The following is a 26,411-nucleotide window of genomic DNA, read 5'->3' on the forward strand; positions in this document are numbered from 1 at the left end:
GGACAGTGAGGGTGTCTTGTTAAAGACTCACATGGCCTTGGGTCAATTGAGAACACTTGACTAAATCAGTCAGTGCTTCTCAATTCTCTCCTCAGGAACCGCCAGCTGTTCCAGCGTTAGCTCACTTAATTGTTCCAGAGGTAGGTAACTTGATTCAACTTGTCAATCAACACAATAATAACACCTATGGCATTTTAACAATATAATATGGCTGACCAGAATAAAAACCTCTGAATGGTTATTTTAATTGAGAAAGGTTCTTTATTTAACCATTCCCCATAAAGGTTCTTTAAATAACCATAAAAAGTGTTGTTGTAACCATAGTGGAACTCTTTTTTTTGGTCCTTCCTTACACAGCTCTCTGGTCTTGGCCATTGTGGAGAGGTTGTAGTCTGTTTGATTGAGTGTGTGGACAGGTGTCCGCACAATCATTTTTTACTGTGTAGTATTCAGAGCTCTGAGACATTTCAAGATATCTGAAAAATGTAATACAGAAACTCAACTAGAGGTTGATATGAATATAAAACTGTGTGGTCATTGGAAACCTATGTTGCTCTTGTAAAATAAAATAGTCACAGTGTATATTGATTTGACCTACGTGTAATTAAATGGTCTTTGTAATTAAATTACTATAGCTCAGCATTCAACACCAGAGTACCCTCCAAGCTCATCATTAAGCTCGAAGCCCTGGGTCTGAACCCCGCCCTGTGCAACTGGGTCCTGGACTTCCTGACGGGCTGCCCCTAGGTGGTGAAGGTAGGAAACAACACCTCCACTTCGCTTATCCACAACACTGGGGCCCCACAAGGATGCGTAACCTCTCACCCAACGTCAACAAAACAAATGAGCTGATCGTGGACTTCAGGAAACAGCAGAGGGAGCACCTCCCTATCCATATCGACGGGACCGCAGTGGAGAAGGTGGAAAGCTTCACATTCCTCAGCGTACACATCACTGATGTGTACTCCGAACTTGCGCTGATCAACTGGCAAGTTTCTTCACCGACATTTTCAACCTGTCCCTGACTGAGTCTGTAATACCAACATGTTTCAAGCAGACCACCATAGTCTCTGTGCCCAAGAACACTAAGGTAACCTGCCTAAATGACTGCCGACCCGTAGGGCTCACGTCTGTAGCCATGAAGTGCTTTGAAAGGCTGGTTATGGCTCACATCAACACCGTTATCCCAGAAACCCTAGACCCACTCTAATTTGCATACCACCCCAACAGATCCACAGATGATGCAATCTCTATTGCACTCCACACTGCCCTTTCCCACCTGGACAAAAGGAACACCTATGTGAGAATGCTATTCATTGACTACAGCTCAGAGTTCAACACCATAGTGCCCTCAACGCTCATCGCTAAGCTGGGACTAAACACTAAACTCACTCTGCAACTGGATCCTGGACTTCCTGACGGGCCGCCCCCAGGGTAGGTAACAACACATCTGCCATGCTGATCCTCAACACGGGGGCCCCTCAGGGGTGCCTGTACTCCCTGTTCACTCATGACTGCATGGCCTGGCAAAATTCCAACACCGTCATTAAATTTGCCGATGACACAACATTGGTAGGCCTGATCACCGTCAACGATGAGACAGCCTATAGAGAGAAGGTCAGAGACCTGGCCGTGTGGTGCCAGGACAACAACCTCTCCCTCAACGTGATCAAGACAAAGGAGATGATTGTGGACTACAGGAAAAAGAGGAAAGAGATTCTCATCGACGGGGTTGTAGTGGAGCAGGTTGAGAGCTTCAAGTTCCTTGGGGTCCACATCACCAACAAACTATCATGGTCCAAACACACCAAGACAGTTGTGAAAAGGGCATGACAAAGCCTATTCCCCTCAGGAGACTGAAAGGATTTGGCATGGGTCCTCACATCCTCAAAAAGTTCTACAGCTGCACCATCGAGTGCATCCTGATTGGTTGCATCACTGCCTGGTATTGCAACTGCTCGGCCTCCAACCGCAAGGCACTACAGAGGGTAGTGCGTACGGTCCAGTACATCACTGGGGCCAAGCTTCCTGCCATCCAGGACCTCTATACCAGGCATTGTCAGAGGAAGGCCCTAGAATTTGTCAAAGACTCCAGCCACCATAGTCATAGACTGTTCTCTCTGCAACCGCACGGAAAGCAGTTTCGGAGTGCCATGTCAAGGTCCAAAATACTTCTTAACAGCTTCTACCCCCAAGCCATAAGACTCCTGAACAGTTAATCAAATGGCTACCCAGACTATTTGCATTGCCCCCCTCCCCCCTTTTACGATGCTGCTACTGTGTTTATTATCTATGCATAGTCACTTTAACTCTATTTGGCTCGGCACCTAAAACCCTGACAAACTTTCACAGATGCACAATTGAGAGCATCCTGTCGGGCTGTATCATCGTCTGGTAAGGCAGCTGCACCGTCTGCAACCGCAGGGCTCTCCAGAGGGTGGTGCAGTCTGCCCGACGCATCACCGGGGGCAAACTACCTGCCCTCCAGGACACCTACAGCACCCGATCTTACAGGAAGGCCAAAAAGATCATCAATGACAACAACCACCCGAGCCACTGCCTGTTCACCCCGCTATCATTCAGAAGGCAAGGTCAGTACAGATGCATCAAAGCTGGGAGTCTCTGCTAGAGACTGAAAAACAGCTTCTATCTCAAGGCCATCAGACTGTTAAATAGCAATTCCTAGCACATTAGAGGCTGCTTCCCTATATACATAGACTTGAAATCACTGGCCACTTTGATAATGGAACACTAGTCACTTTAATAATGTTTACATATTTTGCATTACTCATCTCATATGTACAGTATATACAGTATTCTATCCTATTCTACTGCATCTTAGTCTATGCCGCTCTGACATTGCTCATCCAAATATTTATATATTCTTAATTCCATTCCTTTACTGTCACGACTTCCGCCGAAGTTGGTGCCTCTCCTTGTTCGGGCGACGTTCGGCGCTCGTCGTCATCGGCTTTCTAGCTGCCACCGATCCATGTTTTTTTCTCCATTTGTTATGTCTTTATTGTACACCTGGTTCCCATTACATTATTATTATTTTCCCTATTTAACCCTCTGGTTCTCATTATGTTGTGTGCTTGATTGTTCTTGGTTTGTGTTAGTCTTTTGTGTTAGGGTTTGTGATCCCTGCGTGGATTTATTTCCTGATTATTTTTCCCGAGTAAAGTTCGTTATTTTACTCAGTTCTGTGTCCTGCGCCTGACTCCGTTCTCACCTCTGCACAACTAACACCTGACATTTACTTTAGATTGTGTGTATTGTTCGATATTACTTGTTAGATATTACTTTACTGTTGGAGCTAGAAACACAAGCATGGGTCAGGGCAGGCAGAATGGTCAAAACCGGGAAAACTAGAAAACGGGAACTATAGAAAAGACAGGAGCAAGGGGAAAAACGCTGGTAGGCTTGACTAACAAAACGAATTGGCAACAGACAAACAGAGAACACGTGTATAAATACACAGGGGATAATGAGGGGAGATGAGAGACACCTGGTGGGGGGTGGAGACAAGCACAAAGATAGGCGAAACAGATCAGGGTGTGACATTTACAATGATAGTAATGAAGTAATTATAAATAACATACAATTAACTCTTCGGCATTGCATTAATTTTCCCATAATAATGCCCGAAACAGGTTCACTCTCACTACCATTGGGACGTCCGCTTTCTGGCTGATAAGCTACATAATTGAGACGGATTATGGTGCCTCTTTTAGGTCACTCTCCGGTCACCAAAGCATGCCGAGGTCCAAAGCTCTCATTGAGAACTGGTCACTGTGTTTCCATGCATGGGGTTTGGACTAATTAGACCCCAATAAATGGGCGGAAGTCCTACAGAACGAGGTGTAGGTTACTACCCCGTGCACAATGGACTCCAAACTCTTTTAAATCCTTAATGGAAATCATTTATCATGCCTATGGCGTATGACCTCCACCTTTTTGTGTTGTCGTGTTGAATATTCTGCCCGTATTTCACACCGCTCTATGCCTAATTTAAAACATGCACAAAATCCTCTACATCATGTTGAAGAGCACCCATCTCACTAAATCTTTGATGAGGTCAAACAGACAGCCCAAACAATCTGAAGAAAGGTGTGAAACAGGGTTGAAGGAATGATACATTTATCACTTGATATTTCCATCCCCCCTTTCTATCAAAAAGCCCCTTAAACTCAAGACCATTTGTTTGTAGCATTTACAGGTGTAATATTCAGCATGCTGATTAATACGAATACATTCCATTATGGATGAATCACAGAGGCTGCTGGTGAACCCTGTGTTTGTTATGCTGGTGACCCTGTTGCTCCCATCCTCGCATAACTGCTCCTGTAGTCCCTTAGAGTGCAGGCAATAATAGGTGCTGAGTGAAAGGCGAAGGAGCTGCATTGCCAGGGATTCTTCAAGCCACAATGAGGAAGAATGCCTCTCAGCTCTCACCACCAGTGGCAGCCCACTGGGCAAAAACTGGTTGACTCAATATTGTTTCCACGTAATTTCAACAACAACAAAAAATGTGATGACGGTTGGATTTGCAAAAAGTCCTCAACATAAGGGAATTCATAAGGGATTTTTTTTCTACCAACTTTTAAACTAAATCCAAAGTCATGGTAATATTTCTTTGTTGATTTCATGTTGAATTCGCCTATAGTGAACTCAGCCAAATGTAAATCAAAAATAGACATTGAACTGAAGTCTGTGTAGCCAGAAATACTGAGGAGTATTTTTGTAAAAAATAATGTATTTTTGTTTTGTTTTTGCTAAATCTAATTGGGTGGCCCTGGTAGGGACTGGCTCCCTAGTGGGTGTGCCAGCGTCCACCGAGGCCCACCCATGCCTACGCCCCTGCTATGCTCAGTGGGAGCTGCTCTCATCTCTCCAGTCTGATTCTGCCAGTCTTACCCCCCCCCCCCTCCCACCCCCATTCATTTCCTCATTAATAAGTCTGTCTGTGTCACTGTGTTATTTAAAGCCAGAGATCCTCCCTTGCTCTGTTAGAGTCACTGGGTTGCATCTGTCTGCTTCTCTCTGTGTGTGTGTTTGTGTGTGTGTGTGTGTGCGTGCGTGCCTAAGTGAGTGCGCGCAGGCAAGCGATCGAGCCAGTGAGTGAGCAAGCGAGAGAGAGAGAAAGGGAAAAAGAAAGCAATCGAGAGGGAGAGAGCGAATCGGAGTGCGAGTGCAAGACAAAGCTATGAAATTAATCCGAGCTATATGCCTCCTGCTTCTTTGTCCAGCTTTGAGCCTCAACACCAGGTAAATCGAAAATATGAATGGTCTATTATTCTTACTTCACCTTCAATGATTCTGAAAGAAAGGGGGAGGTTGAATGCACAATGGCTAATCATAGAAGATACTAATCTTTAGCTCCGGCCGGTCCTGCGAAATAGGTTAGGCAGCCTGGGTTCTGGCGGGAGAGGCATGTGTGCGGAGCATGATGTTCTGAGGCAGTAGACTGAAGGCAAAATAATGCTTTATCTGTTGAACTATTCTCTGTGTTAAACTGAAAGAGATATGTATTTGGTGGTGAAATTCACTGGCTAAAAATGCCTTGGAATTGTTCACTGGGATTTGGGGCAGGTCTTGTCTCCTGCTTGCTGGAAAGGAGCAAGTTAAGTCAGAGAAGGAACTAAAGAAGGAACTGGGCTGCCCAGAATATTGCAATTTCTTGAGAGAGAGCGTGTGTGTGTGTGTGCAGAATAATGCATTGAGGGGAATAGTAGGAGGAGGAGGGGGTGGAGGAGAGGCGAGAGAAATGGAGAGATGAGGCGACATGCAGTGAGGAGGGAGGTTTTAATGATTAATTAAACCATTGATAAAATCATTCCTCTTTCAAACGAGTGCCTGAACACTACTCCCATTACTGGGGTCTTTGTGAAAGAAAAGGCAAGGTTGTCAGAGAGTCTTAAATATGGCTTAAAGACAGATACACATAATTAAACTTGCACTCCTCTCATTGCAGTTTTGTCTACTTTGACCTGATGGAATTTTAGCTTGGGTTGGTAGACCTCTCTACAAGTGTGTTCCTAAGTGATGAATGTAGTGGCAGAAGATGTGTGCACAGAGACAATCAATGCATTGGCACATTTTGCAGAGCCCCTGAGAGATTTGAATAAGCTAATTTGATGATGCTGGAGATTCCGTTGAAAGCACAGTTTATATTGGATTATGAATATGTTGATGAATGTTCGAAGTTTGGATTGTGTTTTACGAAGTTGAATGAGATACACTACATGACCAAAAGAATGTGGACACCTGTTCTTCGAAACATCTCATTCCAAAATCATGGGCATTAATATGGAGTTGGTCCCTCCACTCTTATGGGAAGGCTTTCCACTAGATGTTGGAACATTGCTGCAGGGACTTGCTTCCGTTCAGCCACAAGAGCATTAGTGAGGTCGGGCACTGATGTTGGGCGATTAGGTCTGGCTCGCAGTCGGCGTTCCAATTCATCCCAAAGTTGTTCGATGGGGTTGAGGTCAGGGCTCTGTGCAGGCCAGTCAAGTTCTTCAACTCTGATCTCGACAAACCATTTCTGTATGGACCTCGCTTTGTGCATGGGGGCACTGACTTGCCTAGGTTAAATATAAAAATTTAAAAAAAAAATCATACTGAAAGTGGAAAGGGCCTTCCCCAATCTGTTGCCACAAAGTTGAGAGCACAGAATCGTCTATAATATCATTGTATACTGTAACGTTAAGATTTCCCTTCACTGGAACTAAGGGGCCTAGCCCGAACTGTGAAAAACAGCCCGAGACCATTATTCCTCCTCCACCAATCTTTACAGTTGGCACTATCCATTGGGGCATTTAGCGTTTTCCTTGTTGGAAAGAGTCTTCTATGACAGTGCCACGTTGAAAGTCACTGAGCTCTTCAGTAAGGCCATTCTACTGCCAATGTTTGTCTATGGAGATTGCATGGCGGTGTGCTCGATTTTATACCCCTGTCAGAAACGGGTGTAGCTGAAATAGCTGAATCCACCAATTTGAAGCGGTGTCCACATACTTTTGTATATATAGTGATATATAGTGTAAATGACCCCAATGAGACACTTGAAGTCATGATTGAGTGACTGACTAGCTGCTTAATTGAAAGATTTTGCTAATAATTTATATGTAACAAGTGGCATTAATGTGTTAGAGGCTCAACTGATGTGTTAAGCTTATAATGATATTTATAAAGATATACAGTTGAAGTCTGAAGTTTAAATACACCTTAGCCAAATACATACAACTCAGTTTTTCACAGTTCCTGACATTTAGTACTAGTAAAAATTCCCTGTCTTAGGTCAGTTAGGGTCACCACTTTATTTTAAGAATGTGAAATGTCAGAATAATAGTAGAGAGAATGACTTGTTTCAGCTTTTATTTCTTTCATCACATCCCCAGTGGGTCAGAAGTTTACATACACTCAATTAGTATTTGGTAGCATTGCCTTTAAATTGTTTAACCTGGGTCAAACGTTTCGGGTAGCCTTCCACAAGCTTCCCACAATAAGTTGGGTGAATTTTGTCCCATTCCTCCTGACAGAGCTGGTGTAACTGAGTCAGGTTTGTAGGCCTCCTTGCTTGCACACACTTTTTCAGTTCTGCCCACAAATGTTCTATAGGATTGAGGTCAGGGCTTTGTGATGGCCACTCCAATACCTTGACTTTGTTGTCCTTAAGCCATTTTGCCACAACTTTGGAAGTATGCTTGGGGTCATTGTCCATTTGGAAGACCCATTTGCGACCAAGCTTTAACTTCCTGACTGATGTCTTGAGATGTTGCTTCAATATAGCCACATAATTTTCCTCCCTCAAGATGCCATCTATTTTGTGAAGCGCACCAGTACCTCCTGCAGCAAAGCACCCCCACAACATGATGCTGCCACCCCTGTGCTTCAGGGTTGGGATGGTGTTCTTCGGCTTGCAAGCCTCCCCCTTTTTCCTTCAAACATAACGATGGTCATTATGGCCAAACAGTTCTATTTTTGTTTCACCAGACCAGAGTCCCCATGTGCAGTTGCAAACCGTAGTCTGGCTTTTTTATGGCGGTTTTGGAGCAGTGGCTTCTTCCTTGCTGAGTGGCCTGTCAGGTTATGTCGATATAGGACTCGTTTTACTGTGGATATAGATACTTTTGTACCTGTTTCCTCCAGCATTTTCACAAGGTCCTTTGCAGTTGTTCTGGGATTGATTTGCACTTTTCGCACCAAAGTAGGTTCATCTCTAGGAGACGGAACGCGTCTCCTTCCTGAGCGGTATGACGTCTGCGTGGTCCCATGGTGTTTATACTTTCGTACTATTGTTTGTACAGATGAACGTGGTACCTTTAGCCGTTTGGAAATTGCTCCCAAGGATGAACCAGACTTGTGAAAGTCTATACATTTTTTTCTGAGGTCTTGGCTGATTTCTTTTGATTTTCCCATGATGTCAAGCAAAGAGGCACTGAGTTTGAAGGTAGGCCTTGAAATACATCCACAGGTATACCTCCAATTGAGTGAAATTATGTCAATTAGCCTATCAGAAGCTTCTAAAGCCATGACATCATTTTCTGGAATTTTACAAGCTGTTTAAAGGCACAGTCAATTTAGTGTATGTAGACATCTGACCCACTGGAATTGTGATACAGTGAATTATAAGTGAAACAATCTGTCTGTAAACAATTGTTGGAAAAATTATTTGTGTCATGCACAAGGTATATATCCTAACCGACTTTCCAAAACTATAGTTTGTTAACAAGACATTTGTGGAGTGCTTGAAAAACGAGTTTTAATGACTCCAACCTAAGTGTATGTAAACTTCCGACTTCAACTGTGTCTATATACTGTATATGGCTAGGGACGGACTGGGACCAGAAATCGGCCTTGCCAGCCCATTTTTTCCCTCGAGGCCCTGACACCATGCCCTTTTCTTCCCTTGAGAGTCCTCCATAATTGGCCAAATAATGACCATTTTGCGCAAAAGCCCCAATTTTGACAGGCACACTCTGCTCAAGATGAAGCCCATCTGGGATTTGCCAGAACTATCCTATGGCCAGTCCATTTCTGTATATGGCTCTGACCTAGACTAATTCAGTGGTCCCTAAGCAGGTATCACTACAAGACAAATCTGTCCGTGTCTAGACTTTGCAGTTCATGCAGCTTTAGTATTTTGATCATAGAGTTCTGATCATGGAATTCTGAACGCATCTATCTACACCTACGTTGTGCATCCGGATTCCCTTTACCCACGCTATATTCAATTTCCAGTATGCATTCTACAAATGGTGGAATAGATGCACAACAATAATAACACAATAACAACTGATGACACCAGCTAAATACTGTTGCCAGCTAGCCAGCTAACCTCTGTAGCAAGCCAGGAAGCTAGCAAGCAACGCTAAAGGGATTACAAACGGGTTAGCATAATGGTTTTTGTAAATATTTGAGGCCAGTAAGCATGTTCCTCACACTCTAGGAACGTATTTCCTCCAAATGTTATAATGGAAAGATGCCTCTCGGTCCCAAAACACACGTTTCCTGGAGACTTGTGGTAGGAGTGCTGATGATGTCAGCTACTGAATGCGCTTTCAGTAGCCTGATTGCGTCCAGACTGAGGAGAAATCCGCAAACAAAGCTTCCCAGACCACCTCCTGAAGTGGTCAGCCCGATCTGAACACAATCAGACCACGAAGCCACTTTTGTGAGTCTAGACCTGTCTTTTCAATGCTATCTTTGTATTCTGAAAGCAGAAGTCAAACGCAAGTGTCAAGTGTGGACACAACCTCTGAATAAACCTATCTCAATATGCTGAGTAATGGTACCAGAGGAATTATATTCTGGTTGCTAAATGACATGAAAGGTGTCATGTTCACTTTTTGGTTTATAAAATGAATTGAAGTACATTGATGTGTGCATGAAGTACTATGTTGTAGCATTCTATTATAGAGTAAACAAAGGCAAAAATCGTAATAATGTTTTCATGAAGGTCCTTATTGCTAAACCTCCCAACAAACAAACAACACTAGTGGATTTCTTATGATCAAATACATCCAGACCAGTTGCTTATGCAGCTTTACTGACCTCTAATTGCTACTTTTACCAAGAAGTACACTACTGCTGCTTGAGAGGATGTGGTTCATACAAGTGTTTCACACTATAAGTATATAGTAGTGTCCTGCTGAGATTGAAGCTATCCTAATATGGACATCATAGGGTTAATCATGTTCTGACCAGGACTACAGTTTGTATGTGTGTCAGTAACATACACTATATGTTTAGTCTTTAGCCCCAAACGTGGTCCAAGTGGCCCACACAGGATCGGTACATCTAAACATCACACCTGCGGGACAGGTACAGGATGGCAACAACAACTGCCCGAGTTACACCAGGAACGCACAATCCCTCCATCAGTGCTCAGACTGTCCGCAATAGGCTGAGAGAGGCTGGACTGAGGGCTTGTAGGCCTAGGGCCATTCCTAGGGCGAAGACCATTCCTCCCAGTACGGCAGGTCCTCACCAGACATCACCGGCAACAACGTCGCCTATGGGCACAAACCCACCGTCGCTGGACCAGACAGGACTGGCAAAAAGTGCTCTTCACTGACGAGTTGCGGTTTTGTCTCACCAGGGTTGATAGTCAGATTTGCGTTTATCGTCGAAGGAATGAGCGTTACACCGAGGCCTGTACTCTGGAGAGGAATCGATTTGGAGGTGGAGGGTCCGTCATGATCTGGGGCGATGTGTCACAGCGTCATCGGACTGAGCTTGTTGTCATTGCAGGCAATCTCAACGCTGTGCGTTACAGGGAAGACATCCTCCTCCCTCATGTGGTACCCTTCCTGCAGGCTCATCCTGACATGACCCTCCAACATGACAATGCCACCAGCCATACTGCTCGTTCTGTGCATGATTTCCTGCAAGACAGGAATGTCAGTGTTCTGCCATGGCCAGCAAAGAGCCCGGATCTTAATCCCATTGAGCACATCTGGGACCTGTTGGATCGGAGGGTGAGGGCTAGGGCCATTCCTCCCAGAAATGTCCGGGAACTTGCAGGTGCCTTGGTGGAAGAGTGTGGTAACATCTCACAGCAAATCTGGTGCAGTCCATGAGGAGGAGATGCACTGCAGTACTTAATGCAGGTGGTGGCCACACCAGATACTGACTGTTACTTTGGATTTTGACCCCCCCCCCCTTTTGTTTAGGGACACATTATTCCATTTCTGTTAGTCACATGTCTGTGGAACTTGTTCAGTTTATGTCTCAGTCGTTGAATCTTGTTATGTTCATACAAATATTTACACATGTTAAGTTTGCTGAAAATAAACGCAGTTGACAGTGAGAGGACGTTTCTTTTTTTGCTGAGTTCACATTCTCAGATTTAAAAACAACAAAGCGGCCATCCCACCAGTTATTTTGTTATACACCTGAGGGATGTGGCTAGGGAAATGTAACCCCTCTCAATTTCATAGGCAGTGGTCTAGATGGAAGAACTGACAGTCCATGACACCCAATAAATAGTTTTAACAGCTATACATTGTTTACACACTTGTTTTAGAAAAAAGCAAGTTCTAATTTTAATTAATCGGTATCAAGAATTGAAATGACCACTGAAAATCCTAAAAGCTTCCCAAAGCTTCCCTCCCAGAATGTAGCTTTAAGATTTCTGGTGGGCAACCACCTATAACACAATATTTTTTTCTAGATAGAATTATATGAGAGTACTTTGGATATCTCAACGATTCTATGGAGCTGAGTGATTGGTTGATGTCAAAACGGGCACATAATTGACCAGAGAGAAAGTAACTGTATAGAATTGATTAGGGGAAATTCAACCCACTTTTGCCACACTTCCTCATTGCATCTGATTAGGCTTAGAGTACTGTGGCTGTTTCTGAGTATGTGTTTGTGTGTATTTGTGTGTGTGTGAGTGGATGTGCACACATGAGCGCCTGTAGCTGCTCAATACTCACTACAATGCAGTCTAGCCTATTCGCCATTCATGTCTTTGTAAAGTCTCTTTTATGGGATTTTCACAAATGTTCTTTATTATTGACACTAACTTTGATGTTTCCTACCTAGGCAACCATGTCTGGTAAATGCCGGTGTCCATTGGGACCTCCATAACATTAAACATTTAGCGACTGGCCCGCAATTAAAGACTGCCAAAATCCTTGGATGATACTGTACATATCACAAAGACAGGGCCTGCATTGCTTAGCCTCTTCACATCTGGCTGTAAATACTAAACATATTGCATTTTAAATTCTTTCTTTGATGTTGGATGGGGTCGGGCATTAAAGAGGAACGCGGTTTATGACTGAGATTAACAATGGGAGCCTGGAAATAACTGTAATAGCCTGATAATACATGCTAATATCCAGGAGGGTCATCTTGCTGAAAGGTGATGGGGAATTGAATAGGTCCTTTTGTAATGAGAGCATCATCACCTAGCAGCTATACATGACAGTCGGTGGCTACTCAACTGATGGGTATCAGAAGGTTCCCATTGAAATGATGGACTACATTTCTAATTTGCCAAGATACAGTATTTCCTGTGGATAAGAAATGTAATCTTTCTGTATCTCTGAAAAATTGTAATCTTTCCGAGAATAACTCCAATTTGCCCGTCATTAATCCCCAAAGCCCTCGATGGCCGTTTAACCATGACAGATTCCTCCATATTGTTGGAACGTGTCATACTTATTGAGATCATATAACGGAGCTAAATCTTATTTAACAAAAAAGTTTGACTATAATATTCTGTTTAGGCCTGCTTGTCTTTGGTTTAGAACTTATTTCATAACTAATTGTTTTCCCACTGTATGTGTTCCATACGTCATGTTCATGGCTAACAGCAAGCATTTACTCTCTAAAGCAGTGTTTCCAAAACCTATCCTTGATTACCTCTCCCAGCTAGCTCTACTTATTTATACAAAGTTCGAACCTATCTGGAATTGTGCTATAGATAATCAATTGTATTATATAGGTACCTATTAAGTAATTTAATAAAACAATCACATTTTACGACTTATAAGAAACAATCCCTTCTTGCAACATGGTAAAGAATCAACCCCAAAAATTGTATTTTGTTTCTTTAAATGCTTGAAATGTTAACTTGCGTATGGGTTTTGTTCGAATTGGGCCCTTTGATCGAATCGGCTCTTTTGTGTAGTTCTAAGCAATGTTTGACAGAGAAGAAAAGCAGTGATTGACTAGACCAGAGGGTCAAGTGCAGGGCATCCTGGGAATTAGACTGAACTATTGATAGTGGCAAGATGGTAATGATAATAATTACATGCATTGATGGACTGTGCATGATTGGCCGGGTGTAATGACCAAAGAGATCATCTCGTCTCATCCACCGCTATTGTTTAGCACCTGAGGTATTGAAAGGTAAATGTGAGTGTAGTGGTGCTTGCTAGCTTGCACTTTGTCTATCATCAGGAAACGGCTTTGGCTCCTCTGCCAAGTAGTTAAGTTGGCTCTTTGTGATTACGGAGTGAAGGGTCCATCATTATTTTAATTAAATGCTCTGCTTGATTTATAACACAAGCATTTGGGAGACTGGTTTGTTGGATTGACATCTTGCTCAAACACTCATGTATTTTGCACAGTAGCTATTTGGGACAACAGTGGACGTTTTCAGGTGGTTGGTCATGGTGACAAATGAATTCTTAAAAGTCTAAGCCGTTGAGGGGAGGAGGGGGGGTTCTTAGTTGACATAATTAATTGTTTTAAGCTCATACCATGGATAATTTTTCTATTTGATTTTGAATTTTAGGACCTCTTTAGGTAGAAAAAATATTAAATATTACATTTACGGAATTTCATGGGGATTTTTTTATTATGTTACTTACACAAGGGTTCTTCAGTTGTCCCCATAGGAGAACCCTTTTTGGTTCCGGGTAGAATCCTCTGTAGAAAGGTTTAGAGGTCGGCCGATTAATCGGAATGGCCGATTAATTAGGGACGATTTCAAGTTTTCATAACAATCGGAAATCGGTATTATTGGACACCGATTTTTATTTATTAATTACATTTTTTACACCTTTATTTAACTAGGCAAGTCAGTTAAGAACACGTTCTTATTTTCAATGACGGCCTAGGAACGGTGGGTTGACTGCCTTGTTCAGGGGCAGAACAACAGATTTTTACCTTGTCAGCTCGGGGATTCAATCTTGCAACCTTACAGTTAACTAGTCCAACGCTCTAACCACCTGCCTCTCATTGCACTCCACGAGGAGCCTGCCTGTTACGCGAATGCAGTAAGAAGCCAAGGTAAGTTGCTAGCTAGCATTAAACTTATCTTATAAAAATAACTATAACTATAATCACTAGTTAACTACACATGGTTGATGATATTACTAGTTTATCTAGCGTGTCCTGCGTTGCATATAATCGATGCGGTGCGCATTCGCGGAAAAAGGACTGTCGTTGCTCCAACGTGTACCTAACCATAAACATCAATGCCTTTCTTAAAATCAATACACAGAAGTATATATTTTTAAACCTGCATATTTAGCTAAAAGAAATCCAGGTTAGCAGGCAATATTAACCAGGTGAAATTGTGTCACTTCTCTTGCGTTCATTGCACGAAGAGTCAGGGTATATGCGATAATAAAAAACGTTTTGTTTTCGAAATGATAGTTTCCGGATTCGACCATATTAATGACCAAAGGCTCGTATTTCTTTGTGTTATTATGTTATAATTAAGTCTATGATTTGATATTTGATAGAGCAGTCTGACTGAGCGATGGTAGGCAGTAGCAGGCTCGTAAGCATTCATTCAAACAGCACTTTTGTGTGTTTTGCCAGCAGCTCTTCACTGTGCTTCAAGCATTGCGCTGTTTATGACTTCAAGCCTATCAACTCCCGAGATTAGGCTGGTGTAACCGATGTGAAATGGCTAGCTAGTTAGCGGGGTGCGCGCTAATAGCATTTCAAACGTCACTCGCTCTGAGACTTGGAGTAGTTGTTCCCCTTGCTCTGCATGGGTAACGCTGCTTCAAGGGTGGCTGTTGTCGATGTGTTCCTCTTTCGAGCCCAGGTAGGAGCGATGAGAGGGACGGAAGCTATACTGTTACACTGGCAATACTAAAGTGCCTATAAGAACATCCAATAGTCAAAGGTATATGAAATACAAATGGTATAGAGAGAAATAGTCCTATAAATACTATATTAACTACAACCTAAAACCTCTTACCTTGAGTCTCATGTTAAAAGGAATCACCAGCTTTCATATGTTCTCATGTTCTGAGCAAGGAACTTAAACGGTATCTTTTTTACATGGCACATATTGCACTTTTACTTTCTTCTCCAACACTTTGTTTTTGCATTATTTAAACCAAATTGAACATGTTTCATTATTTATTTGAGGCTAAATAGATTTTTATTGATGTATTATATTAAGTTAAAATATGTGTTCATTCAGTATTGTTGTAATTGTCATTATTACAAATATATATATTTTTTTAATCGGCCAATTAATCGGTATCGGCTTTTTTCGGTCCTCCAATAATCGGTATCGGCGTAGAAAAATCATAGTCGGTAGACCTCTAGAAAGGTTTCTACCTTTCTTTTCTAAGACTGACACACCGGTGCGTCAATAGACTAGGGTTTACGCGCTGAAGGAAAGACTACCGTTAAGTAACAGCTTGCGCAGGGTGTGTGTGTCTGTGTGTGTGTGTGTGTGTGGGGGGGGGGGCATAAGCAGATGATAGTGGAACTGCATTTCAAGTGGGAGGGGCCTGGTCATAGGCAAATTACAGTGAAATCATAATCATAACAATATTTGTTATGTTTGCATGGATTAAATAATTATGTTTAATAATCATAACATTATAATAACGATCATATTATTTATGAAAAAGAAAAAAATATCCAGAGTAAAAAACAATACAATTATAACTCAAACAGCACATTTCCATAAGAAAAACACATTTCTTATGTTTTTAGTAGTTGGATATTGCCATACGGCAAAAATCCCAAAATTACACGTGCATTTTTTTTCTCCAAAAATGTAATTTGGGGCATTTTAAATGAGGAAAACTTTTTTGCATGGTTCTATTATAATGCATGCAGTAGAGGGTTAATTCGATTGAAGATTGCCTCCATGATTAGATTTTTAATGCGCCTCCATTACCATTGTAAACAAAGCCCGAGTGCTTTTAACCCCATGCCACAGCTTGAGACGGCCAGCCTGATTTTTTTTTCTTGTCGTCATATGATTTCATAAATGCAGAGGCAGGGTAGGTTTCGAGCCCCGAGATGAGAAAAATGACATTTGTGTAAGACGGTAATGTCCTTATAGTGTGAGGCAAGATATGAATGATAATTGAAATTCAAAGACACGGGGTAATTGGTGTGCCATGGGAACCACATTGGCCACATGACAGTAATGAAGTGGGCCACAATAAATAGAACCTTTGGTTGCTCCCGTCCAATGAGAAATTAATTAGAGGACGCCATGACACTGTCATTTGGTATTCAAGGCCATACTTGGCATAACACACCAAGTTTGTTTGCGCCCAATCTTCTTGCAAGACATTTGATATGACCGCTTCTTTGTTACTCAAATAAAGTTACAGTGAATAACTCCTTTGGTCTTCGTCTAGTTCCGGGAAACGAGAAGTTTGCCCGTCAAATGTTATTTGCATCTGCTTTTGCGTCTAAGATATCCTTAATGATGTTTTCTTGTGAGCTCGATGTTGAAGTATGGATGTGAACTATACAGAAGTGCCAAGCAGGCTTTATTACTGAAGGTGTAAACAAAGATCAATACACATTATAGAGCAGGATTGTCCTCTCCATGCTGCTGCTGAGTGTAATAACATAGTAATGGGATTTTAAGGGTCAAATAAATAAATAAGTCAGAGGATTTTCTAGTGGGAGAGATGGAAGCAAGCAGGCAAAAAGGGGGGAAAGAATATGCAGGGAGCTTTTCCTCGAAGTCAGTGAATGGTGCATTCAAAATGTAATGTTGGAAGAGCCCTGCTCAAGGAGAATATTGCTAATGTCAAGCTTTGCTTCAAATTAAATCCTGGCAAAACAAAGCTATGCAAAAGAGGGGAATGATTCATTTTAAACATGTTGGCTGGAGTTCTACTGTTATCTATTGCCAGGGAAGGAAAGTTGTGACATATGCCGAGTGGGACTGGCAAATAGTATTTTTTTTGTATTCTTTAGAACGTTCATAACAATGGCGTGGCTATGGCAAAAGTTTGATACGTTAAGCGTGGCCAGGTTTGTGCAGTTTGCCGGGAATACAACAAAAAAAATCTTCACATTTGCTTATTTTTTTGAATTTTGTTCGTAGACGTTCTTATCCAGAGCGACTTACAGTAGTGAGTGTATACATTTCCGTACTGGTCCCCAATGGGAATCGATCCCACAACCCTGGTGTTGCAAGCACGATGCTCTACCAACTGAGCCACACGGGACCTTTTTCTGGTTTAAAGCCAATTTCTGGTAAATCTGCACATTTTGCCATGGGACAGACACAACATTTTACAATTTTAAGGATAGTTTCCTGCAATTCTATACATTTTGCCATGGGGCTGTTTTTTTAAATGTAGTTTTAAAGCAAAGTTCCTGCAATTCTACACATTTTGCCATGGGGCTGTTTTTTTAAATGTAGATTTAAAGCAAAGTTCCTGCAATTCTACACATTTTGCCATGGTACTGCGACCAAAAATGCATTTTTAAAGCTAATTTCCTGCAATTATACATATTTTGCCATGGCTTTTGACATGTTTTTATGCTAGCTGAATGACTCGAACATTATAACAAAATCAATGCCAGACTGTCTAGTTTTTAATTTGGTTATTGTTAGTTCTCAAAGATGATCTTATAAAAAAATATATAGCTCCATTTTCATTTCTGCATACATTTATATTAGTTGTTTAAGTTTACACTGAAAACGTTCGCCTCGTATGTAACAGTCCTGACCTGTTTTATGTTGTTTTTATGTGTTTATGGTCAGGGCATGTGTTTTGGGTGGGCAGTCTATGTTATTCGTTTCTATGTTGGTTTTGGTTTGCCTGGTATGGCTCTTGATTAGAGGCAGGTGGTTTGCGTTTTCCTCTAATCAAGAGTCATATTTAGGTAGGGCATTCTCACTGTTTGTTTGTGGGTGATTGTCTCCTGTGATGTCTTCGTTGTGTTCGATGTTATTCACTATCGGGGCTGTTTGGCTGTTCGTACGTTTCGATGTAACGTTCCTGTTCGTGAGTTTACGTTTGTCGATGTAAGTTTATGTTCAGGTTCCGTTCGTTACGTTTTGTTATTTTGTGTAAGTTTTGAAAGTGTTTTGTTTTGTTTAGTGGCCGTCGTATTTGTAATAAAGATGGCTTATTTCCCTGACTCCGCATATTGGTCAGAAGATCCTTCTCTCCTCACCTCATCCGAGGATGAGGAAAGCGACAGCTATAACAGAATCACCCACCAACAAAATGTGACCAAGCGGTATGGGAAAAATAAACGGAGTAAGGGACAGAAGAAGGAGCAATGGACATGGGACGATGTGTTGGATGGAAAGGGTGTCTACACATGGGAGGAGATCCTAGCTGGTAGAGATCGCCTCCCATGGGAACAGCTGGAGGCACTGAGGAGAGCGGAGGCTACCGGAGAGAGGAACCGGAATTATGAGGGGACACGTCTTGCACGGAAGCCCGAAAAGCCCGTGAGTAACTCCCAAAAATTTCTTGGGGGGGGGGCTAAAGGGTAGTGGGCCAAGGGCAGGTAGGAGACCTGCGCCCACTTCCCAGGCTAACCGTGGAGAGCGGGAGTACGGGCAGACACCGTGTTACGCAGTAGAGCGCACGGTGTCTCCTGTACGTGTGCATAGGCCGGTGCGGGTTATTCCACCTCCCCGCACTGGTAGGGCTAGATTGGGCATTGAGCCAGGTGTCATGAGGCCGGCTCAACGCGTCTGGTCTCCAGTGCGTCTCCTCGGGCCGGCATACATGGCACCTGCCTTACGCATGGTTTCCCCGGTTCGCCTACATAGCCCGGTGCGGGTTATTCCACCTCCCCGCACTGGTCGGGCGACCGGGAGCATTCAACCAGGTAAGGTTGGGCAGGCTCAATGCTCAAGAGAGCCAGTACGCCTGCACGGTCCGGTATTTCCGGTGCCACCTCCCCGCCCCAGCCTAGTACCTACAGTGCCTACACTACGCACTAGGCTACCAGTGCGTTTCCAGAGCCCTGTTCCTCCTCCACGCACTCTCCCTGTAGTGCGTGTATCTAGCCCGGTGCCTCCAGTTCCGGCCCCACGCACTAAGCTACCAGTGCGTCTCCAGAGCCCTGTACACACTGTATATTCTCCCCCTACTAATCCTGATGTGCTTGTCCTCAGCCCGGCGTCACCAGTGCCGGTACCACGCATCAGGGGTAGAGTAGGCTTTGAGAATACAGTGTGCCCTGTCCCTGCTCCACGCACTAGTAGGAAGGTGCTTATCATTAGCCCGGTGCTTCCAGTTCCGGCACCACGCACCAGGTCTACAGTGCGCCGTATCCGGCCAGAGCCATCCGTCTCCCCAGCGCCATCTGAGCCATCCGTCTCCCCAGCGCCATCTGAGCCATCCGTCTCCCCAGCGCCATCTGAGCCATCCGTCTCCCCAGCGCCATCTGAGCCATCCGTCTGCCAGGAGCCTGCAAAGCCGCCCGTCTGCCATGAGCCTGCAAAGCCGCCCGTCTGCCATGAGCCTACAGAGCCATCCGCCAGACAGGAGCCGCTAGAGCCGTCAGCCAGACAGGAGCCGCTAGAGCCGCCCGCCAGACAGGATCTGCCAGAGCCGCCAACCAGACAGGATCTGCCAGAGCCGCCAACCAGACAGGATCTGCCAGAGCCGCCAACCAGACAGGATCTGCCAGAGCCGCCAACCAGACAGGATCTGCCAGAGCCGCCAACCAGACAGGATCTGCCAGAGCCGCCAACCAGACAGGATCTGCCAGAGCCGCCAGAGAGCCATGAGCAGCCAGAGCCGTCAGAGAGCCATGAGCAGCCAGAGCCGTCAGAGAGCCATGAGCAGCCAGAGCCGTCAGAGAGCCATGAGCAGCCAGAGCCGTCAGAGAGCCATGAGCGTCGAGAGCCGTCAGCCTGCCATGAGCGTCGAGAGCCGTCAGCCTGCCATGAGCGTCGAGAGCCGTCAGCCTGCCATGAGCGTAGAGAGCCGTCAGTCTGCCATGAGCGTCGAGAGCCGTCAGCCTGCATGGACCTGCCAGAGCCGTCCAAACAGGACCTGCCAGAGTCTTTCAGCCGGGATCTGCCCCTTGTCCCGGTGTTGCCCCTTGTCCCGGTGCTGCCCCTGCCCCTTGTCCCGGTGCTGCCCCTTGTCCCGGTGCTGCCCCTTGTCCCGGTGCTGCCCCTTATTCCGGTGCTGGTCCTTATCCTGGTGCTGCCCCTTGTTCTGGTGCTGCCCCTTGTCCCGGTGCTGCCCCTTGTCCCGGTGCTGCCCCTTGTCCCGGTGCTAGCTGTTTATTTAGGGGAAGGTAGTGTTAGGGTGGTCAGTAGAAGGGGTAGACAGAAGAGGGGAGTGACTATGGTGGTATGGGGACAGCGTCCTGAGCCGGAACCACCACCGTGGTCAACTGCCCACCCGGACCCTCCCCTGGACTTTGTGCTTGTGCGCCCGGCGTGCGCATCTTGAGGGGGGGGTACTGTAACAGTCCTGACCTGTTTTATGTTGTTTTTATGTGTTTATGGTCAGGGCATGTGTTTTGGGTGGGCAGTCTATGTTATTCGTTTCTATGTTGGTTTTGGTTTGCCTGGTATGGCTCTTGATTAGAGGCAGGTGGTTTGCGTTTTCCTCTAATCAAGAGTCATATTTAGGTAGGGCATTCTCACTGTTTGTTTGTGGGTGATTGTCTCCTGTGATGTCTTCGTTGTGTTCGATGTTATTCACTATCGGGGCTGTTTGGCTGTTCGTACGTTTCGATGTAACGTTCCTGTTCGTGAGTTTACGTTTGTCGATGTAAGTTTATGTTCAGGTTCCGTTCGTTACGTTTTGTTATTTTGTGTAAGTTTTGAAAGTGTTTTGTTTTGTTTAGTGGCCGTCGTATTTGTAATAAAGATGGCTTATTTCCCTGACTCCGCATTTTGGTCTGAAGATCCTTCTCTCCTCACCTCTTCCGAGGATGAGGAAAGCGACAGTTATAACATCGTACCTACTACCGCAGCACAGCCAGGCGAAAGCAGTCGCATAACAGGCCCTCTCATGTACAGTTACTTCAATATACCCTTAAAATGTGTAGTGAAAGTTAAGACAGTCTGTTTCATAGTTTTAGCTGTCAAAATAGAAGATAATATATTTATAAGTATAACCACGTCATGGCTGTCATATTTGACGAGCAGGTGACTTTGAAAGAACGACTCCCACCCCGTTGTGCTTGCACGGTGGGAGTATTCAGACAGCCTTGACTCCTTCAAGACACTGTTACATGTCTTTGTCTGTTAGAGTACGTCGCTCAGATCGCTCAGGTCTCATGGCAGCGTACAAAGACCACAGGGGCGAGTGACTACACAGGCAGGTCGTTGGTTGTTTTTAGTCTAACATCAATCAACCCATCAGTGTCACTCCCGAGGCCCCGCGAGGGTGAATGCACTTTCTGACATTCGGCGTGATGCTTAATGTCATTCCAGTGTGTCAAATCCTGAAGGGCAAAGCTGTGTTATGGAGACTGTGTGTTTTGCATATGTTTATATATTAATTACAAAAACTGCTTTCAGTAAAATATTTAGAGTCGGCAGTAGCTGAAAAAGACAGTAAATTCAAAGGAGCACATCTTTTTTAAACGTTTGGAGTTTGTAGACCTCAAGGATCTGAGTAGACGTGTCAAGCGTCAATATGCAGAAACGACAGAGAAATGATGAGAGATGGAATCCCAATATAATGCATGACATGGTCTGATCAACTCTATGCCACCCCTGTAATTACTATTCTTATCATTATTGGATTGTTACACGTTTGGGAATAGTTCAAATATAGCCCACAGGTTACACGATGGTCCCGATCAAATATCATACAACATACAAAGATGGATATTTCGGTAATCACTACTCCACTGGTTTTTATCTACCCTTTAATCATGACAGTACGGCAGCATCCTACAGTATCATATCTGACTTATCTGAAGGATGATCTTGTCTCCCACTCCCTGGGTTCTGCATCTATTTATTCTCCCTTTTTCTCTTTTGGCTTTCTAATGGCCCATGATTGGTACCCTATGGACAAACCAAAGTGCTCAGAGGCATTACTCACAAATGATTAGAGGGATCGGAGTGTGTGGAGAGAGATGGGTCTGGGCATGAACAAAAGAGCGGAATCATAAATAATACAGCTTAGAATTAAAGCAGAGTGTTTTTATAGTATCGTTTTTTCCTCCTTCATCCTGTATTTATTCATTTATTATCGCCAGCTACGTATCTCTGATTCTGACTATTCGCCTCTGAATGATGGGGGGAAATAACAGTTGTTTCCCACCCAGACCACACCCCAGATGGATTTGGTACCACTAGGGCGGACGTATCATGAGATCTATATCTGGGAACAAAGGCAAGTGGCAAGCTCAGTAGCGGGTGGGAGATGTACTGTTAATGTTGAAGGACAAACAAAAACCGTCTCACTCCATGCAAGAGCGAAAACTCAAATAACAGAATAGATTTTATGGGTCACATTTAGTCACGACAGACAGCTTCCTTTTTCATTTCCTGCCTTGTATTAACCCTTCGCTATTCTCTCTCTCTCTCTCTCTCTCTCTCTCTCTCTCTCTCTCTCTCTCTCTCTCTCTCTCTCTCTCTCTCTCTCTCATCCACTGAGCATACACACGCTGCCAGTGCCCTGCATTCATTTTCAGGCAACATTATATTAGCTCTTTTCCTCTGGTAGGGCTACATACATTTGAATCCTTTATCAGCCACCTGCACACCTCTGCCAACGTTTGGATGGATTCTGTTATTTTTATCTAATCTCTTCTCCCTAAGCTTATTCGGTGTCTGGGATCCGTCTTGGCTGACAAGTACTGGTTCCATTTGAGTCCCTATCTCCCGTGTTTCCCGCCGGTGTTTTGCCATGACACCTGACTCCTGATAAGTGCATCCTCCTGTGTGTTTGGAGAGGGAGTGTTTTGCATGGGATACCTGCGCAAATGAAATGGATAAACCATTCAATGATGCTGTGGAGGTAGTTTATCTTTGGCGGCGGCCATGTTTTTTATCTTTATTACAATGTGCCTTCATGCCCGGCGGAGAATTCAGCAATATGCTGGCGCTTCAGATACCATGCCTATTATATTCCCTGCAAATTGAGTATTGGATTAATGGAATGGTGAAGAGGCAGCAATGTTTCTTAATTATGCAAGGCCCAGCCTCAAGATTCTATTTCCTACACAACAACATTCTCATGGGGACCGTTCGAAAACCTTATCGATTGTACGATCTTCATTTAGGCAAACTGAATAGGTTCAAGTTAAGTACTTCGGGGAATGCCACAGAAGGGGGTAAAAAAACGGAGGCCATTGGTATTTGCCACACATTTGTGGCATCCTTGAATTCTATGTGCAAGTTTTACCGAAATCTGGGCTAATGGGAAGTCATTGAGGCGAATCATAGCTTGGTAATAGTACTTTGGAGATAATTTGTGATGTGTCCAAGAAAAGCGTTGGATGTTGGCGGGCAAAAAAGCCATGTGTGCACACGCCTGCTCGCGTGTTTGTGTGCGTGTGCACTGAACCCCGCCACTGGGCTGAGGGGTGGTGAGAGGGTGTTATGTTGCTGAAGTCCACCTCCTCCCATTTGCCTGTCTGTCAGAAGGCTTGCTTGGCTGCGCTCCACACCCTGACGGTGTTGACAAAATGACAGGATGGAGCATACTCCAGTGAATGTCAATTTGGCATGCAAGCACTGTTTCCCAGGGAGCATAGAGGCTCCCTACTCTGCCAGACCTGCAGTGATGCTATGTGTAGAGAGAGCAATGCAGGCTGCAGGCGCTGTGGACCTGTGGGACACACACACACGCACGCACAGAGAGAGAGAGGAACACACACAGAGGAACACATTCTCAAATGATTAGCTATGTAATTTGCAGTGATTCTGAAGATTGAATGCACTGATACAAACACTCAAACATTTTACAATTGTGACAGAATTGTTATTAGCTCAGCTAGGCCTCCACAGTTCAGCCAACAAAGGAACGTAGGACGGGTGCTCAACAACAATATCAGGAATAAAAAATAGGGCTTACCCAGGAAACTGGTCCATGTTAACTATTGACACAGCACTTTGGGATTCTGCAGCTTCCTATAAAACATTTTCGGGAGGTAGCCTAGTCGAATGTTCTGATTTGACATGGAGGATTAGCGAAGCTTTCTAATGTGTTTATAATCTTTTAATCTTTATAATAGGGGGCACATTATGAATATGGATGCTTTTTATGAATAAATGTTGTTGGAATCGGAGACTGTTGGGGTTACCGGGTAGAATGACAAGTAAAGAACTAGATCATCGAAGAACTAGATCAGCCTTAATCCTGTATGCAATCACTTTAAGTGGATGGAGTTGGTTTAACAGTGCTTGTCCTTAAATGTTTGTCTATCGAGTCACCACACAATCTGCTTGAGTATCCTGGTTAGCTAAGTAGCCATTTTGCTTACAAGTGTGTGGATTTGAAAGTTTGACAAATGACCCGGTAGAGTGGAGGTAGAGCAACATTTTGGATACTTGGGTTCTGTTCTGGTTCCGTCCCAATATCCATACATACACTGCCGTTCAAAAGTTTGGGGTCACTTAGAAATGTCCTTGTTTTTGAAAGAAAAGCTATTTTTTTGTCCATTAAAATAACATCAAATTGATCAGAAATACAGTGTAGACATTGTTAATGTTGTAAATGACTATTGTAGCTGGAAACGGCTGATTTTTAATGGAATATCTACATAGGCGTACAGAGGCCCATTATCAGCAACCATCACTCCTGTGTTCCAATGGCACGTTGTGTTAGCTAATTTTAAAAGGATAATTGATCATTAGAAAACCCTTTTGCAATTATGTTAGCACAGCTGAATATTGTTGTCCTGATTAAAGAAGCAATAAAACGGGCCTTCTTTAGACTAGTTGAGTATCTGGAGCATCAGCATTTGTGGGTTCAATTACAGGCTCAAAATGGCCAGAAACAAAGCACTTTCTTCTGAAACTTGTCAGTCTATTCTTGTTCTGAGAAATTAAGGCTATTCCATGCGAGAAATTGCGAAGAACCTGAAGATCTCGTACAACGCTGTGTACTACTCCCTTCACAGAACAGTGCAAACTGGCTCTAACCAGAATAGAAAGAGGAGTGGGAGGCCCCAGTGCACAACTGAGCAAGAGGACAAGTACATTAGAGTGTCCAGTTTGAGAAACAGATGCCGCACAAGTCCTCAACTGGCAGCTTCATTAAATAGTACCCGCAAATAGTATAGGCCTCCCACTCCTCTTTCTAGCAAATTGTATTTGTCACGTGCCGAATATAACAGGTGTAGACCTTACAGTGAAATGCTTACTTACAAGCCCTTAACTAACAATGCAGTTAAGAAAAAATAAGTGACAAAAGATTAGATAAGTAAACAAATAAAAATAACAGTAACAAATAATTAAAGAGCAGCAGGGGGGCACCGGTACAGAGTCAATGTGCGGGGGCACCGGTTAGTCGAGGTAATTGAGGTAATATGTACATGTAGGTAGAGTTAAACTGACTATGCATAGATAATAAACAGGTAGACATTTGATTAGCTGTTCAGGAGTCTTATGACTTGGCGGTAGAAGCTATTTAGGAGCCTCTTGGACCTAGACTTGGCGCTCCGGTACCGCTTGCCGTGCGGTAGCAGAGAGAACAGTCTATGACTAGGGTGGCTGGAGTCTTTGACCATTTTTAGGGCCTTCCTCTGACACCGCTTGGTATTCACAAAGGCCATCGTGCCCACAGAAGAGCAGCATGACCATGAAAGTCCATACAATATGTTAAGGCCATAAACTACCCAAATCCAAGATATAAAATAAATGTCTGGCCAGAATATAAAACCCTGAGCAGTCTGTGACACGCTGATGTGTGGAGCTGTGGTATTTTGCAACGCAGCAGTGGTTGTCTCACATGTGGTCAAAATGTATCCAGTGAACATGACCAATTCTCTACCTTATAAGGCACCATTCAGACAAAGGGTCCCCCATGTCACCTGTCATGGGCATTGACTTCACACTCTGTAGCTGGCCAGTTCTTCCTTGTTTCCTTCCTGTCCTTGAATGTGAGAGAATCTTTACCCACTATTGACTTGCATCATGACAGATCCTGCATATGTAAATTAACAATAAGTTAACTCTATTTAATTGATAACTTTAGTCATTCAACTTCAGAAAAAGGGGCTTTAGCAAGTTATCATCTTGCGTGGGAGAGTTAATTCACTTTCAATGA

At 43.8% G+C, this 26,411-nt stretch overlaps 1 protein-coding gene across 2 annotated transcripts in view; it reads left to right on the forward strand.

The window, feature by feature from the left end:
• The first annotated feature begins 5,011 nt into the window (after nucleotides 1-5,011).
• The window catches only part of LOC139575053 (leucine zipper protein 2-like), a 169,651-nt gene continuing 148,251 nt past the window's right edge, over nucleotides 5,012-26,411 (forward strand). Inside the window, exon 1 of one of the 2 annotated variants that reach the window (XM_071400008.1) lies at nucleotides 5,012-5,268. In XM_071400008.1, coding sequence (XP_071256109.1) covers nucleotides 5,207-5,268 — 62 coding nt within the window. In that variant the 5' untranslated portion in view covers nucleotides 5,012-5,206. The remainder of the gene's footprint in view (nucleotides 5,269-26,411) is intronic. The other variant, XM_071400009.1, reaches the window with a different exon arrangement.

Source organism: Salvelinus alpinus, chromosome 5 (assembly GCF_045679555.1).
Source record: "Salvelinus alpinus chromosome 5, SLU_Salpinus.1, whole genome shotgun sequence".
Lineage (NCBI taxonomy): Eukaryota > Metazoa > Chordata > Actinopteri > Salmoniformes > Salmonidae > Salvelinus > Salvelinus alpinus.